Raw genomic sequence first — 18,082 nt, forward strand, 5'->3', positions numbered from 1 at the left:
TTCTGTGTGATCTCTGCAACTTGTCTATAAACTTAAAATTATTCCAAAATAAAAAGTTAAGGGGAAAAAAAAAGGACAGGGCTAGACTGGGTGAACTTTAATGCCCCTGCCAGCTCTGGCAGCCTATGATTCTGATCCATAACGCCACCTTTACTTGTTCTTTAAAGCTATGCACAGGTGCCGAGGTCTCTCAAAAACCAAAAGCTACAAGTCAAAGCTATGTGAGGAACGGGCAGGAGGTAAGTAAAGTATTAAAAAGAATAATTTCTCTCCTCTTAATGTCTCCTCCCCCCCCGCTTACTCTCCCCCCAACTTTCCTTTCTCCAACACTCAGAATCAATGCCAGTGGGACAGAAAGTGGAGAGGAGACTTATTCCTTAGTCTTTAACATCCTCCACTGAGCCTTGAACTCCTATTTTTAGACCAATCTCATATTGTTCTCACCAGCATCTAATTTCTAGGTAGACCACCCCTCTTTGCCACCATGGATGTGATGGTGGCTGACAGCACCAAGATTCCGGAAACCGGGAATCAAAGGATCCCCTAAATAAACTGGAATCAGATGGAAGGTGCAGCTCACGTCTATGCACCAGGAAGAGGTCAAGGCTCCAAGCTGCAGTGAAACCACAAAGAAGTTACCATCCTCAATTGCTACAAAGATTTTGGCACTACAGAGATTCCAATTTACATTATATGTTAACATACTGAAAAATCCGCAAGTTTATTATAATAACCCCTCTCAAAGTCAGGCTCACCTTTTATAACTATACCATACTTTATCATAGATTTTATCTCCTTTTGATTTCTATTTATACCACTCCTCCCCTTTGAGGCTCCCTTCCCTTCGATATCTCAGACATCAAGGTAAGTGACATCTATTAACATCTGTTGTCCAAATGACAAAATATGCTTCTACTACTAAGATGATAATGGTAGTAATAGCTGGCCTTTACTGAGCACTGATAATATGCCAAGCATTGTTTTAAAGCCTTTAAACATGTTGACGCATTTGGTCCTCACGACAATCCTATAAAGCAGGGAAAGATGGTTATATTCATACAGATGGGGAAACCAAGGCACACAGTAGTAAATAGAAGAGCGAAGGTTTGAATCCAGGCTACCTAGCTCCAGGGCCCCTGCCCTTAATCACTAGGCAACTCTCCCTATATCCCACATCCTGTATCAGAGATTAGGCATGAGGGTAGGAATTCCAAAGCCAGCAACTCCCCAGTTGTGAGAAACACTCCCAGGAAGTGTTTCTAAACAAAACAAATTAAAAAAAAAAAAAAACACCTATAATATCCCCAAATCTCTAACCTATTTTGAAACTGACAAATTTTTTAAAGGTCAAGGATTGGCAAAATAAATAAGTGAAATTTCAAAGCTTAAGTTGACTTTACCATATAAATCAAGAAGCAAGTTAACATAGGCTATTTAACTAGAATATAAAAATATGTACACTCTATGAGAATAGATATTTTAATAACAAGCTTCATGGATCAACATCAACCTAAAGGGAGATGCTGCTGCACCGACAGTGACATCTATTACTTTCATTAACAACTTGCTAAGCCGAATGACTCAAATTTATGGATGGTGGTGGGAAGTACAAATGGGAACATGCTAATATGTTGGGATGGCTAGCAACCAACAAGACAAAATTTCATAGAATAAATGTCAAGTTCTGAGGTCTGAAAAGAGAAAGCGCTCAGGGTTAGGGAGGCAGTTTGGTGATACAGTGAGGACTAAAACACAGGTCTCCCAATGCCCTCTCCTAGGCTTATTAAAAACTCTCTTTGGGGAGCTTAACACAGTCACCCTTCTAGTTATATCCTCCTAATCAAAAGTCTTCACTTTGGATGAGATGAGCTAAATAAGGTAACTAGAATTACTCACAAGGATCCCAGGTCCAATGATGTTATGCAAAAGCAAAGATAACAGTAGGATACTTTGAAGATTTCAAGATACGATATTTTTTAAGAACACAAACATACAATATACAACGTAAGTATTTAAGGTCTTACCCTAAGCTTAATGAAAATGAGTTGAAGAGGCTAAAGTGTCCAGTTTCATCCTTTCAGTCAAATGCTCCCATCAAGAATTTTTAACAGCTTATAGGAATGTTGTCATATGCATCTCCTAGACTCTGGAATTAAATACATGGAAGCTTCCTCAAGTAGCTTCTTTATAATAAGCTGATCCCACATCATTGATTCTAAGGAGAATGGCATAGGGGAACTATCTGTATCTATTTTTACTCAATCTAAAAACTATATTCAGGGATGTCCATTTCTGGGAAGATAGAGTAGACATAATTTCCTCTATTCTTCCTGAGTACACCCAGAAACCATGGACCTTGGATACAGATCACACGTAAGATTCTGAAAGGTAGAGAGAAGGCAAACCAACTAGGGACTTCAGGATCAGAGGAACAACATGGTAGTGAGTTCCCTAAATTTTCCCCCCTATATATTCCAGATTCAGACCTGAAGAAGCTGGCAGCCTGGAAACAACAATGGTAGAGACAAAAAAAGCCCCAACAAAATCCAGCTCTGTCTAGCCAAAGGAGCAGGAAACTGGCAGGCTTGCAAGATAGAAAATTTTTGGACAATAACCCTTCTACTCAAGCCAAACACCACAGAAAAAACTGTGGCCCCACTCCAAACCATGCCAGAAAGGCCTAGTGGAAGTCTCGACTTCCATCGTCACAAGGCTATAATGAGGCTCCCAACACTCCTGCTGGGTGGTATCAGAAAAGACCAAGTAGGGAGCCTGCTCTTTCATCCTCATTGGCTGATAACCAGTGCCCTCTCCACCACCGTGTCAGTGGAGACCACATGGGGAGCCAGAGCTCCCACCCCCACCCTGCAGTGGTGAGCTCTCCCAAACCTGTACAGGAATATTTATAGTGGCTTTGTTCATAACATCTAAAAACTGGAAACAATCAGATGTCCTTCAATAGATGATTAAACTGTGGTACATCCATACCATAACATACCACTCAGTAATAAAATCTTAGAATATGCAACCACCTGGCTCAATCCTCAGAAAATTATGCTGAGTGAAAAAAGGCATTCTCCAAAAATGTATAACCCCATTTATTATAATTTTGTCAAAATTATAGAGATGAAAAACAGATTAGTGGTTGTCAAGGGTTAAGGAGAGGGTGGGGTGTAGCTATAGAAGGGCAACATGAGGGATCCTTGTGGTGAAGGAAATATTCTGTATTTTGATTGTATCATTTTCTATATCCTGGGTATGATATTTTACTACTGTTTTCCAAGATGTTACCATTGGGGAAACTTGGTAACGGGTACATGGGATTTCTATGTATTATTTCTTATAACTGCATGTGAATCTACAATTATCTCAAAATAAAAAGTAAAATTAAAAAACAAACCCACTACTCCTTTTTAAGGAGTATTTGCTAATGTAAAAAGGCAAGGAAAGGAAATAAGATACACAGATCGGGAAGAAAGACACAAAACCATTTTTGTTTGCATTTGACATGATCGTCTATTAAAAAATATGAAAGAATCAACACAAAATCTCCTAGAATTAAGAAGTGATTACAGCACAGTTGCAGGATACAAGGTTAATACACACAAGTCAACTGTTTTCCTACATACCAGCAATGAACAAATGGAATTTGAAATTAAAAACACAATAACATTTATATTAGCTCCCCCAAAAATGAAATACTTAGGTATAAATCCAACAAAATATGTCAAGATCTATATGAAGAAAACTACAAAACTCTGATAAATGAAATCAAAGAACTAAATGAATGGAGAGATATTCCACGTTCACGCAAAGGAAGAGTCAATACTGTCCAGATGTCAGTTCTCCCAAACTTGATCCACAGAGACAATACTATCCCAGTTGAAATCTCAGCAAGCTATTTTATGGATATAAAGTTTATATGGAGAGGCTAAAGACCCAGAATACCCAACATAATATCAAAGAGAAGAAAAAAATTGGAGGACTGATGCTTCTTGACTTCAAGACTTACTATGCTACAGTCTATGCCATCAAGACAGTGTGGTACTGGCAAAAAAAAAAAAAAAAAAAAAAAATCAGACAAATAGATCAATGGAACAGACAGTCCAGGAATAGACCATCACAAAAATAGTCAACTGATCTTTGACAAAAGAGCAAAAATACAATGAAGCAAAGACAGTCTTTTTGACAAATGGTGCTGGAACAACTGGACATCCACATGCAAAAAAAAAGTAAAAAGTATCTAAACACAGACTTTACACCTTTCACAAAAATTAACTTGAAATGGATAATAGACCTAAATATAAAACACAAAACTATAAAACACAGGAGAAAACCTAGATGACCTTGGGTACGGTGAAGCCTTTTTAGACACACCAAAGACATGATCTGTGAAAGAAATAATTGATAAGCTGGACTTCATTAAAATCAAAAACTTCTGCTCTGCAAAAGATAAAGAGAAGGAGAAGACAAGCCACAGACTGGGAGAAAATATTTGCAAAAGACATATCTGATAAAAGATTGTTATCCAAAATATATAAAGTAATTTTAAAACTCAACAATGAGAAAACAATCAAAATAAAAAATGGGCCAATTACTTTCACAGACACCTCACCAAAGATACACAGATGGCAAACAAGCATATGAAAAGATGCTCCATATCACATGTCATCAGGGAAACGCAAATTAAAACAATGAGATACCACTACACACCTATTAGATTGGCCAAAATCCGGAACACCTAACGCTGGTGAGGATGTGGAGCAACGGGCACTGATACATAGCTGATGGGGATGAAAAATGGTATAGCCACTTTGGAAGACAGTTTGGCAGCTTCTTACAAAACTAAACATACTTTACCATACAATCCAGTGATTGTGCTCCTTAGCTTTAGCCCAACCCAAAGGAGGTGAAAACTTACGCCCACACAAAAACACGCACCTGTATGTTTACAGCAATTTTACACACAACTGCCAAAACTTGGAGGCAACCAATATGTCCTCTCGCAGGTGAGTGGTAAACTGTGGTACATACATACAATGGAATATTATTCAGCACTAAAAAGAAATGAGCTATTAAGCTATAAAAAGACATAGAGGAACCTTAAATGCATATTACTAAGTGAAAGAAGCCAATCTGAAATGGCTAAAATACTGTATGATTCTAACTACAGGACATACTGGAAAAGGCAAAACTATGGAGACAAGAAAAAGATCAGTGATTGTTGGGGTCAGGGCAGGGGAGAGATGAATAGGCATAACAAAATTGTTCTAGGGCAGTGAAAACACTGTATATTAGTCATGTGTCGCTTCAGATTTCTTTCAGTTAGCAAAAACAGGTATTAACGTAGGTCTCTCGTAAAGTGAAGTGGCGTAAAGCAAACTTTCAGATAGTGGGGGAGACCTTTAGTCACACCTCAGAGATGTGGCAGGGTCAGTTCCAGACCACTGTAATAAAGTGACTATCACAATACAGCGAGTCACATGACATTTTTGATTCCCAGTGCATAGAAAAGTTTACACTATACTGTAGTCTATTAAGTGTACAATAGCATTACATCTAAAAAAGAAAACTACAGGGGCTGACCCGGTGGCACAAGCGGTTAAGTGCGCACACTCTGTTGTGGCGGCCCGGGTTCCCCGGTTAGGATCCCAGGCGCGCACTGACGCACTGCTTGTCAAGCCATGCTGTGGTGGCGTCCCATATAAAATGGAGGAAGGTGGGCATGGATATTAGCCCAGGGCCAGTCTTTCTCGGCTAAAAAAGAGGATTGGCTGATGTTAGCTCGGGGCTGATCTTCCTCACAAAAAAAAGAAAAAAAAAACACTACATACCTTAATTAAAAAAAAATTGTTTGGGGGCCAGCCAGGTGGCGCAAGCACTTACGTGCGCGCACTCTGCTGTGGCGGCCCGGGGTCTGCCAGTTGGGATCCCCGGCGTGCACCAACACACCACTTGTTAAGCCATGCTGTGGCTGCGTCCCATATAAAGTAGAGGAAGATGGGCATGGATGTTAGCCCAGGGCCAGTCTTCCTCAGCAATAAAGAGGAGGATTGGCATCGGATGTTAGCTCAGGGCTGGTCTTCCTCACACACACAAAAAAATTGTTTAAATAAATAAAATCCTAATCATTATCTGAGCCCTCAACGAGTTATCTTTTTGCTGGTGAAGGGTCTTGTAAAAAACACAGTATCTGTGAAGCTCGATAAAGCAAAGTGCAATACAACAAGGTATGCCTGTATGTGTCAGTATACATTTGTCCAAACCCACAGAATGTACAACGCCAAGAGGGACCCCTAAGGCCAACCACGGACTTTGGGTGATTACGATGTGTCTACGATGGTTCATCCTTCGTAAAAAGCGTACCGCTCTTGGGAATGACGTTGATAATGGGAGAGGCTAGGCATGTGTGGGGGCAGGGGGTGTATGGGAAATCTCTGTACCTTCCTCTCAATTTTGTTATAAACCTAAAACTGCTCTAAAAAAACCCCAAGTCTTAAAACAAAAAAACCAAACCTATATTCATCGTTGTTTATGGGCCTGAAGTAAGTTAACAAAGAGGTAGACTGAAATGTTAGACATAATTTGGTTCACTTCCATGGATAATTTCCTCCTATGAAGTGAGGGGTGTCTCCAGAGTTGGAGTGTCAGATGTCTTATTTAGCCTAATCAGGAGGGATTCCCCTGATGGTCTCAGGTACTCGGCATCTGCCCAGCTAATTCAAACCTATGAATCCCCTACTAATGTATCTCTTAAAACACTGAGTAATCTATTGAGGAAAGCCAAGGTGTGAAGAGATGACAAGATTATAATCAATAGGCTGAATTTAAGACTACCTTTGTTAGATTAGCTAAATGAATTTTTTTGATGGCTTGAAATAAAAAACAATTGGAAATATCATTTCCCTTTAATTATGTCATTCCCCTTAAATTATCTTGTCATCCACACCTTGGAAGCAGAATAGTTAAAAGTTCAGCAATCTAATTATCTTCTTATGCATGTAGCCCTAAACTTAAGCATATGCTTTATACATACATATTTTATATGTCTAATTTTTAAGTTTGTCTTAAAAATTTTCTGGAACGAAAATCTGTTTGTTTCCAAAATGAACAAAATCTGCATTAAAATTACTAGAACCATTCGAAGAAGCCAAAGTAAGGAAATTTTTCATTCTTCCTCCATTTAGGAGAAAAATCTGAAAAACAACTCTTTTATCCACCCCTGAGAAAGAATGTGTTCAAGATGTTGTATTATTTTAAACCACAATATTTTTAAAAAGACCTTTATTTGCTTTACACAACAGTAAAAACTATATATTACACATTAACATACTATATATCACCATATTTAATAAAATGTTGCTTACCAAAGATAGTTTTACCACTGTTTAAAAAAACACAAAAACAACACACACCTAAAAGTGATTTTTTTTAAATTGTACATTTTCTTCAAAAGAAGTAGTTCCCTAGCTTTTACAGAGAAAGATGAAAAAAATTTAGGCACATTTGAAAAGAATCAATCTATCTAAAAAGTTTTTCTCTTAGGAGAAACCTGAGATTCACATCATTCATATTTTCTTCTTTCTCTTCTTTTTTTCCAACATTTCTACCACTTTCCTCTTCTTGGTCGACACCAGGCTATTTCCTCTCGTTGGCTTATTACCGTCACCCCTTACAGCACATTTCTTCGTGTTGGGTTTTGACTGCCTTTCTTCTTCCTGCACTACATCACCAGATTCCTTTTTGTTCATTTTGGACTGTTCTTCTTTACTTACTAAAAGATAACAGACAGTGTATTTAAAGACGGTTTTTCCCCTTTGAAATAAACACAGGCTGACAACAAAGTGAAATTACGTGGATCTCTTCCACTTCAACAATTCAAGAGATAACCGATTACTCAGTTTTTTAAAATGACCACTTTCATTTACCGGGAGAAGGCTCTGCAGCTGGAGGAAGGCTTTCTTTCGTGTCTGTCTCTCTGTCTAGCCACACTCCAAGACATGTCAGCCTGGCGTTAGTGTTCACTGCACAGAGTAAAGATGGGGGAGCTTTCTAAAAAGAGAGGAAAGAAAAATTCATACTAACTGAGGATAATTTTAAATAATTACTTTTATTTTTCTATAATCAAGTTGCCTTAATTTAAAACTTATTGTATTTTCTTGAGAATAAAATATGCTGTTAAGATATGATTAGTTTGACTATGTCCTTCGCAGAGCCAATTTCTGAATACTCAGAAATTATAAATTCAATGAGGAAAGGGACCCTGTCTTGTTCATTTCTAGGTTTTAACAAAGAACCTTGCACAAAGGAGATACTCAACAAGCCATATTCACAGAATATGTTTATGAGAGAAGTAAAAATAATAAACCAAGAATCTATAAGAGGGAGACTACTGAAGGAAATTGTCCAATCATCTGGTTCAAAACTACTGTTAGTTTCATAATCAATCAGGAATTTTCAAATTTTTTTTTTTAGTAACGGCAGTATTTTTATCTAACAAAATCTTAGAAAGGCCATCAATATAAAAAAAAGAAAGCACTTCTGATTGAAGTGCCCAAGAGTCTGGGATCCTGCCAACTCAGACTCACCAATACCAATACTGTGGAACCCTAACTTTAAAACTATGAATAGCAATCATGCCTGAAAGAGATTTAAAAAGTTTATTTAAAGATCTCTGCCTTATGACTCGTAAGAAAAATTCCACCTCAGTTAAAGCAATACTGATTAAGTAAGACTTGCGTTAGAGTGTATTGATATTGTGTTAAGTCACTGACCTTATCCTGTTTAAGCTTCCACATTTTGATGAAACCATCACTCGATGCTGTGACAACAACATGATGCTCTGCAATTTCAAAACTGAAGATGTCTTTTACCCTAAGGTAAACATTAACATCATAAAAGATCCTTTCTTCCAAATAGTACGCTACTGTTATAAAGCTTCTATGTACACAGTCTCTTGATTTTTCATTGTTTTAAGTGCTTCCAAACTGCTCCATGAACGGTGCTAACATGTAACTATGCTTCACATTCCTGAGTCAGTCAGTCATTTTTGGGGTCTAAACTCCAAGATAAAATTGACTCTTATCCTATCTTAAGAAAAAGCTGAAAAGATGATGATGATAACTACAAAGATACTTAAAACAAAGCCCTCACCTCCAGAAACTACAAGTTCTGTATGGAGAGAAAAGTAAGACGACAGAGATGAATCAAGCCCTCCTCCTTGCATCCATTTCCCTCATCTCCAGTGATACCAGCCCTAGTCTAAGCTCCTATCATTTTTCTTCTGGATTACAGAGTAGCCTGACTGGCCTCTCTGCTTCCATTTTTGCCCCCTAACAACTTCTAAAAATGTCAACCAAATCATGTTACTCCCAGGCTTAAATCCAACAAAGCTGGGATCTGCTCTCAAATAACATGGGAGAGGAGGAAGCGGCTGGGGATACATATGAAGCAAGACTGGCCATAAACTGACAACTGCTAAAGCTGGGTGGTGGGTCTACGGCGGTTGCTTCCTTAAAGTCATCTGCCTGCTTTAAATTTTTCCATAATAATAAACAAAACCAAATAAAGTAAAAGGACAAGAGTTGTCAGGGGCAAAGCTCAAGATTATTATTATCTTCCTGTGCAAATATGGTTGATTTCAGGCCCCAAGTCGAACAAAATTATTGGGAAAATACCTTGTGCAAATCACTAGTCCTGATGACAACTTCACCACTTTTGCATTACTAGGGCTAAGACGACAACATTTCCACCATCCTCTCAAGACGTCAGAAATCACATATATGTAGAAATGTCTCTCTCTGCAGTTGCTCATAAAAAACATATACCCTGATTCATGAAAGTACTGCATATATAACATTTACCAAGACTCTACACATACATACACACAAAGACTGGCAAAAAATACCTGTTTTCATGAGCTTTAAATTCACAGAGGCACATCAGCGAATCACAGTCAAAGAACTTTACAACTTCTTCATCTCCAGCCACTGCAAGGACAGTCTCCTAGAAGAGAGGAAAATAACAACATCCAGAATGTCATCACCATACACTCTGGACTTCCACCACTGATTTCTGATCACTTACTGAAAGAAATGTAACAGAAGATACTCTCTTCTGGTTTGTGATGGTGCCACTAACAGAAGCAGTGTCAAGTTGATAGACATCTATTTTATTCACTATGACAACTACATATTTCTCTCCTCTTGGGGACCACTCCACTATGTGAGCATCTGTAAGTTAAAAAACAAAGCTATTTTATTTCATAAATAAAAAATAAAATGATCAGGGTAGTGATAAAAATAGCAAATATTTATACTATACATTTTCACCTTCTCTATCCTTTTTTCTTCACAACAAACTTATGATGTATATTTTGCAAGTTAAATTTTAGACAATAAAATGAGCTCAAAGAATCATTAAAGGTCATACAGCTAGTAAGTGGCAGAGCCATAACAAGAATCCTGATCTAAAATGGGAAAAGAAAGTAACCTGAAGCATTTGCTCTCAGAGGTAACCACCATCATGCAGGGAAATACACGTGTAAATGGATACAAACAAGAATGTGTGTGTACATATATTCATATTCCATCAAGTTATTAGAAAATACATTCCGAACAAAAATACTCACTTTGTTTTATATTTTTTATGAATGCCGATCTTCCTTCCACAAGATTCCATGTCCTGCAAAACAGGAAGCTCACTTATGGCATGATCACTAACTTTTACTAGGTGTAAAGGTGAGCATAACGAAGACTTTCTCAAATTACAATTTACTAAATACGCTGGTATTTAGAACTGCCATTTCTTATAGCAATATCTGAAATATTTATTATCAAGCAAGATTAACTCATTCCATTCCCACGCCCCTTTCCTATACTGAATATGTTTAACATATCTTCAAAAGGTTTCACCTCCTAAAATATTGCTTTTTAGGATGACCCTCCTCTTCACAGCTTACAATGACTGGAATGTAATGTGCATGTTTGAACACAGAGCTTGTTAGATATCTTCCTACCATTATGAAAAGGTTTGCTAGCTTCCAACCTTTCCTTGCATCACAATATCTTTAAGTGGCTGACAGCCATGAAACAACACAGAAACACTATCTAACTATTGTAGTAAAAGATACCTTGGTGGTGGGTTCTTGTTGTCCTCGGAAAACAAAGACCTTAACTTAGTAAAGATGCTCTTTGGGCATTAATGACTCACCTTAATGTCTTATCTGTACCCACAGACAGGGCCAACTTGCCAGATGGGTGAATAGACAGGAAGGTCACATGTCCTCTAAAAGGAAACCAACAGTTAGCCCCTAGCTTGACTGGCACCTGGAGACCACCAGTGGGAGAGGGCTGGACTCACTTGTGAGCTTTAATTGACTTCAGGCACTCCCATTTCCTTGCATCCCAGACACAAATGAGTCCGTCCTCTGCCCCACTGATTAAGTGCCTGTTGCCGTAGAATTTCAGGCAAGTTACTGTGCCTGTGGAAAAACCAAAATAGGCAAAATTAATATTTATCTTGAATGCAAATTCCACTTCTGATTTGAAGGCTATGCTGTGATAAGTAAAACATCCAATGTCTTAGTATAACTGAAATATACCATAAAGTCTTAGGTGAAGAAATTAATTTTTCATATTAGAACATAGTTTCAAGTTTATGCAAATATTTTCAGTAGACAGTTTCTCTAGTTGTAGATATAGACTTGAACTAATCAATTCACTTTCTTGCTCTGTGTTTCCATAATCATAAATTTAGGAGACGGCTGGCTAGGATTGTTTAAGCAGAAGTCAAACTAACTGGTTAACCAACTAATCTGGGGAACAAACCGAGATGTACAGCCACATGACTTCTACTTTCTACAATGAGTTAGCTACCCAATCATCCACAATCCAATTATTATTACTCCAGAGCTGGGTTTTTTTTTTTTCTTTCAACTTCTACACAGTTATCATTCACTCTCAAGTCATAAGAATTTATCAGAACAATTTTATAAAATGTTACACTCATCAACTAGGCTCTCTGTAATCTCCTTCCCATGGTTAACAATTTTCCTATACCTTTTCACAAAGTTTACAAAACACTCCACTCACCTCTGCCCACACCGAAGCCTGCATCTCCCATGACTTTCCCCTACAGCTACTGAGACTGGGAGATGTGTTCATTGTCCTCAAATATTAAAAGGCTGGAGGGAGGTGAGAAGATGGAAGAACCCAGCATTCTTCTAGCTCCCAAAAGCAGTCCATGCCATTATACATGTACCCTCAAGGAAAATTCCCTCGCCTTTGAAGCTTGTGTCACCCAGCATAACTACCTTATAGCTCAGGGGTCGACAAACTACGTCTGCAGGCTACATCTGGCTGGTGGCCTGTTTTGTAAATGCACTCTTACTGGAACACAGCCTTGCTCATTTAAAAATGTCTATGGCTGCTTTTGTACTACAACAGCAGAGCTGAGTAATTGTAACTGAGACCATATGGCCAAAAAGCCTAAATATTTACTATTTTGTCCTTTACAGAATAAGAACGTGAACCCCTGGGTCATTATTGTCCACCTGCACACTTCCTGGTCAATCCTTTACATTGCCCTTTATAGTGCAAGAGCCAAAGATCTTTGAATACTTCTGCACCCAAAAAAAAAGCACTAATAATACGTCGGCTTAGGTACGGCCTTCTCAAAGTGGGAGACGTTAGTCATCTTTGCCCATGTTTTCCTCTTTCCCTATTATCCTATTTCTTACTTCATAAATTTTGCTTTCCCACATCTTCTATTCCTTCTGCCCATGACTCCATCTGCTCCCCAGAAAAGAGCTTATCTATAACTGACTGTTAGAAAAACAGGATTTATACAAAGAATGAAGGAAATCAGGAACCCTACTTCATTCACCTCCCATCCAGACTGCTTCTAAGTAAGTCCTTTTCTTATTGTTGAACACCTGTACCAATGGGTATGGACAGACCGGATTTGTTTAACTTATGCCTCCCAAGCCTAAGGGAGACAGAAGGCTTCTTTGTATGAACTCGGATTAGGAGACAGAGGGAAAGGAAGGTATGTGGAAATCACTCAAAGCCCAGCTTCTGTTGAAGAGACACTTGTGAAAATAAGTAAGGACCACCCAATAGAAGACAGACACTGACCACTCCCAATTTACTGCTAGAAATCAATGCTTCCTGTGGAACTTCTGAAATACATGAGGAGAGAGTAGGAAAAAGGGCACCTGTCTTAACTGCCTTTCATGCAGGGAACCAACTGCCTTAGGTGAGTTTCCCAAACTAAGTACTTATCTAAACTGATGCTTCTATTTTCAGTTCTTCCTTTCCCTTTTCCTCCTTCTCCAACACATGTTAACCCCCTTCTCTGTCCCCTGGGAAAATGCAATGAAAACAATGACCTGCTTAGTCTTTCTATCCCTTGGTCGTGCCACTATCCTGGGCAACTTCACCATTAGCATGGAAAACCCAGCTGGGACTTCAGAATCACTACTCTCTGACCTCCTCAACTCCAGTGACCTTCGCCTCTTCTGTATTTTAGTCCCTCACACCTACAGCCCAGACACTGTTACCAACTAGAGCTGCTCCACATTAGAACTCAGGAACTTGAAGAATCTGTTCTCTTGATTGCAATCTCACATCGTTCCCACCCTTTCATGACTCACACTCCGCCCGCTATTTTATCTCAGACCTGTGGATCCTTGACATCCCATTTTCTCGGCTGACAACCTAAACTATTCTTTCACCACAATCCTCAATTCCCTTGTAAATCAATCCTTCTATTGCACAAACCAAGTAATTTTCCCCTCTCTAGAGAAACGCCTGTAGCTTATTGCAAACTGATGTTACTCAACCCATAGCCTCCAACTTCAATCAGGCGGGCTCTCATCAGTCCTTTTGCTTGTTCTTAGTCAGCACCTCTCCCATATCCAAACTGCCAGCACTTTCCTCAAGCTGGCACTGCTCTCTCCCTCCCATTCAATCCCTTACCTCCTCCTCTCAAGGACCACCAGGATTCGGCACCATCCACTTCTCCAGCCACCCCAATCTCCATTTTAACCTCATAATATTAACCTGCCTACAGTTTCTCATGCACACCAGCGGTTAAAAATACAGGCTCTAGACCTAGGCTCAAATTCCAGTTCCACTGTTTTGTGACCTTGGGCGAGTCACGGAACATCTCTGCAGTTAGGTTTTCTCTTCTATGAACTAAAGATACAATTGACCTTCTTGGCACAATGCTGGGTACATGATACACCCTCAATCAAGTTAACTATATGATGCTGCTCCTTGTGCTCCTCACGCTGCCTGCTCTGCCCTTTCTCCCTCCTTGCAAACTTCACCTGGCTAACAACTGATACTTCTTTTAAGATAATTCAGATGTCATTTTAAGGAAGTCTTCAGTGAAAACTCACTTTCTCCCTTCTCCCCCTAGACTGACTTAAGTGTGTCCATTCTGTCTCCCAATACAGACTATGAACAACTTAAGGACCAAAGAACCACATTGTTTTTTTCATTTCTGTATTTCCTAGCACAGACTGTTACATAATAGATACCTAATGACTCATTCAACTGAAGTCCAATTGTAAAGTAAGAACACTTCAACACTATTGTCTTAAAGGACACAATTTTCTTACCATTGTGATGTACTAGAGCCCCATGGTCTACCTTCTTTTTCATGTCATAAATCTGAATCGTTTCATCTTTGCTCCCAGTGACTACAAAACGACTATTTACAGCCACCGCGGACAAAGAGGCAGTGTGGGCATGGTGAGTGAAGTCAGCCACAGCAGTCCATTTCTGCTGAAGAATAAAACACACAGTCAATGCTACAATCATATCATACTTCTCTAGAAACACATAAGTGGTGTCACGATGTATGACTACCAATGGGTCCTACAAAAGGAGAAAAAACAAAGCAATGATACGTAGATTCAAACAAAGAAACTGAGAATTGAATAAGGAAGGTAACACTGAGTATCATGACTCCAAAATAATTACAGGGACTGGACTACAGGGACTTAAAAGGTCCCACTCAAATCTTTAACTCCTTATTATAGTTACTTATATGTGAGACTTCCATACTGTTCATTCATTCAAATGTTTAAATTTTGATTTGAATTTATTCACTCAAATACTGAATGATTACTATGTGCTTGGCATCATTTTAGGTAAGTTAATATATAGCAGCGAACAAAAAAAAAACCAAAAGTCCTTATTCTAATGGAGCTGCCATTCCTGTGGCAGAGATAGACAATAAACACATTAATATGATGTGACATAGAGATAAGTATAATGTCAAGTCCTACAGAGAAAAATAAACAAGATAAGAGTATGTTTTCATTAATACTACTATAAGCCCTAGAGAATGACCAACGATGAGGTCTCAAGAACTCTATGTTTACTGACTTGTAACTTTCGGATCAGATAAGTGTGACTGGTTGAATGCAAAGAATGACAGCTTAATACATATACACACAAACACATTTACACCTCAAATTGAAGGAGATGCATCAAGAAGTATCAGAAAAACAAACAAACCAAGGCCCCACCAAACTTCTTTGAACACACTTAAGATGTGTTATGCAAATTAATTCCTACACAACAATAGTCTTTCCATCAATGAGGACCAAAGGAGCTGCTTCTGAGTCAAGCCACAACACTCTCGATCGGCTACTATGGCCATAAGTCAAAGAATACCCTTTGCTTGTGCATATTACAGAAGGAATGCCGGTTCTCTGCGCTACTGTCTGTCTAGGTTTAGAAGCAGCATTAGCTAACAGTTAAGAGCCTCAATTGTCAGAGACACCTGGCGATTTGAGCCCCAGGTGTGCCAACTATTAGCTGTGTGGCCTTGCGCAGGTCACTTGACCTATCTCAACTTTAGGTTCCTCATCTGTAAAATGAGGATAACTGTACCCGCCTCAGAGGGTTGCTGTCAGGACTACCATATATCTGGAACATAATAAGCAACATTATTCCAAAGAGAACACAAGCAGTACCATCATCCTTAAGTATTCAAAACATGTCACCTTTCCACCAAAGGCAGATTAATAACCAGAGTAGAAAATTACTAACTAGAGTAGAAAACAAAATAAACAAAAGCAATTAGTCAAGTCATATACCTCCAATTTTCTGCTTAATTCAAGACTGACATTTTGACTTCATAAAGTACCCAATGAAATAGGTTTCTAAGCAATACCTAACATTGCTTAGGAGTAAAAATAGTACTGGGCTAAAAATTAGGAGATCTTATTTCCACTCCTAGGTATGCCCTAACTAGCTGTTTGACTACTGGCAATTTACTTAACCTTTTTATTCACACGTCTAGTAAAATACTTATCATATTTTGTTGTAATTTTTTCTCCACGTATTTGTCTCCCCTTTAGGTCGGGAAGATCTCCAGTGGAGGATCCATGCCTTTGGCTTCTTTGCACCTTCACTGCAAATAATGGCCCCACGATAAGGGCCCAATAATAATGAACTGGTGTCACTTCATCAACGAGGAGTTTACTCTGACTCAACTCTAATATTTTGTAAAATTCCAGGACAGAAACTCGGTGAAAGCGCGAACTCTTCTTTCATTAAATCCCGAACACCTAAACTGGCCGTCTATTTACGGAAGCGACTCCATAATCCACGACTCATTTGCCCGTTTGCAGAAACGCCAGCTTCCTTCGTGCACCGTGGTCAGAATGTTTACCGTAACAGACAGACATCAATCATCTCGTCTTATGAAACGCCTACTCCAGGTTTTAAAATAGCTAACTTATACTTGAGTCTTCTGAGTTTAATTCATCAATTAATCCCTAAAAGACCAGACAGTGTGTTCACCTCTGGTGATGTGTTTACCTCGGCCGTGTGGGAACGAGACCTGACCCTCCCCAGATCCCCTCCGTCAGTCCTCCGCGCGCGGGCTCTTACCTCGTGGTCGCCGCTCGCCTTGGGCTCCGGGTGTACAGCGAACCCAAAAAGGACCTGCTCGTAGCAACCAGCCACCAACTCCATTCAGTAGCGCACGTGCCTATTCCGCGAGCACCGCTCCGCGTAGACAAGTGACGAAAGCGGATGCAGGAAGGGGGGGGGTCCTTCCTGCGTCGGCGCTCAAATTACGTCAAGACCGCCGGGCTGCCTTTTACGCGCCTGCATCCGTGGAAATGGCCTCAGCGCTCGAGATCACGCGGAATTTCCAAGAGGATCATAAGGAAGGATGCCATATGAGAAGGCTCTCATTGCAAGGATAAAAAAATGGGGGGCGAGCAGGCATATTCTAGGAAGCTGTGAGCCAGGCGCGTCAGAGGGGAGCGGGGCGGGACATCCTCTGGGGAAGCCGCCCATTTCCGTGACGTATGAGGGAGGGGTGGGGCAGCTTCCGGCCGGGGCGGGAGGCGATGAGGCGGTGTCTGGCTTGTTGTACTGGGAGTTGGTGGTGTGGCTTCCTTGTTGTGGGTTGTGGTACAGGGAGCTGGAGTTAGGTTTGTTTTCTGTGCAGGGAGCAGTGGAATGCTCTCTTATAACAGGGCAAGGAGGGGTGGCATTTAGGGGTCCTGGTTACCAGAACAGGCGGCGAAGTCGGGTCCCGGGAGGTCTGCTTTCCGGTTCCTGCCTGCCCGGGGCCAGATGATCCCGCACGGCACACCTTTCTTTCCAGCTTCTTTCGCTTGTCTGCCTTTGGGTTCCAATTAGCCAATGTTATGGCACATCCTGGGGAGGCAGGAGGACTCTTTACTTGAGGGGTGTAAAGACAATACTTGATGAAGAAGGCCACAGTCATCCTTGGTGAACGTTCCAGAAAGAAATATTTTTCTCAGTTTCACTACCTCGCCAGCTTAGGTGCAAAGTCAAACGTTAATAAAAACAAAGATAGCCTTAATTTATATTTGAGGTTTTTTTTTTGTTTGGGGGAGGGGAAAATTATGCTCAGAGACTGAGATTGTCTTGGCCAATATTTCATTTAACACAAGTTCGCTGTGGGATTTATAATAGTTTCTCAAGCCAGTAGCATACAGGGTAATGTCTCTTAGCCAATAAAAATAATAGCATAACATAATATATACTGCAAACCAATGATATATTAATCATACTATCGTTCT

At 39.7% G+C, this 18,082-nt stretch overlaps 1 protein-coding gene across 2 annotated transcripts; it reads right to left on the reverse strand.

Moving 5' to 3' along the window:
* Positions 1 to 7,267: 7,267 nt before the first annotated feature.
* PAK1IP1 (PAK1 interacting protein 1) lies at positions 7,268 to 17,038 on the reverse strand. 2 transcript variants are annotated; one of them, XM_058555276.1, is made up of 10 exons: positions 16,914 to 17,038; positions 14,627 to 14,789; positions 11,362 to 11,482; positions 11,212 to 11,286; positions 10,631 to 10,683; positions 10,087 to 10,232; positions 9,908 to 10,005; positions 8,775 to 8,874; positions 7,929 to 8,052; positions 7,268 to 7,774 (listed from the first exon to the last, which is right to left on the reverse strand). In XM_058555276.1, exons 1-10 carry the CDS (start codon positions 16,995 to 16,997, stop codon positions 7,569 to 7,571), a joined length of 1,170 nt encoding a protein of 389 aa, XP_058411259.1. In that variant the 5' UTR covers positions 16,998 to 17,038; the 3' UTR covers positions 7,268 to 7,568. The 2 variants fall into 2 exon arrangements, with proteins under 2 accessions (XP_058411259.1, XP_058411258.1); XM_058555275.1 differs by having other exon boundaries at positions 14,627 to 14,792.
* Between the last annotated feature and the right edge of the window lie 1,044 nt (positions 17,039 to 18,082).

The sequence above is a fragment of the Diceros bicornis genome, chromosome 14 (genome assembly GCF_020826845.1).
Source record: "Diceros bicornis minor isolate mBicDic1 chromosome 14, mDicBic1.mat.cur, whole genome shotgun sequence".
NCBI classification, from domain to species: Eukaryota; Metazoa; Chordata; class Mammalia; order Perissodactyla; family Rhinocerotidae; genus Diceros; species Diceros bicornis.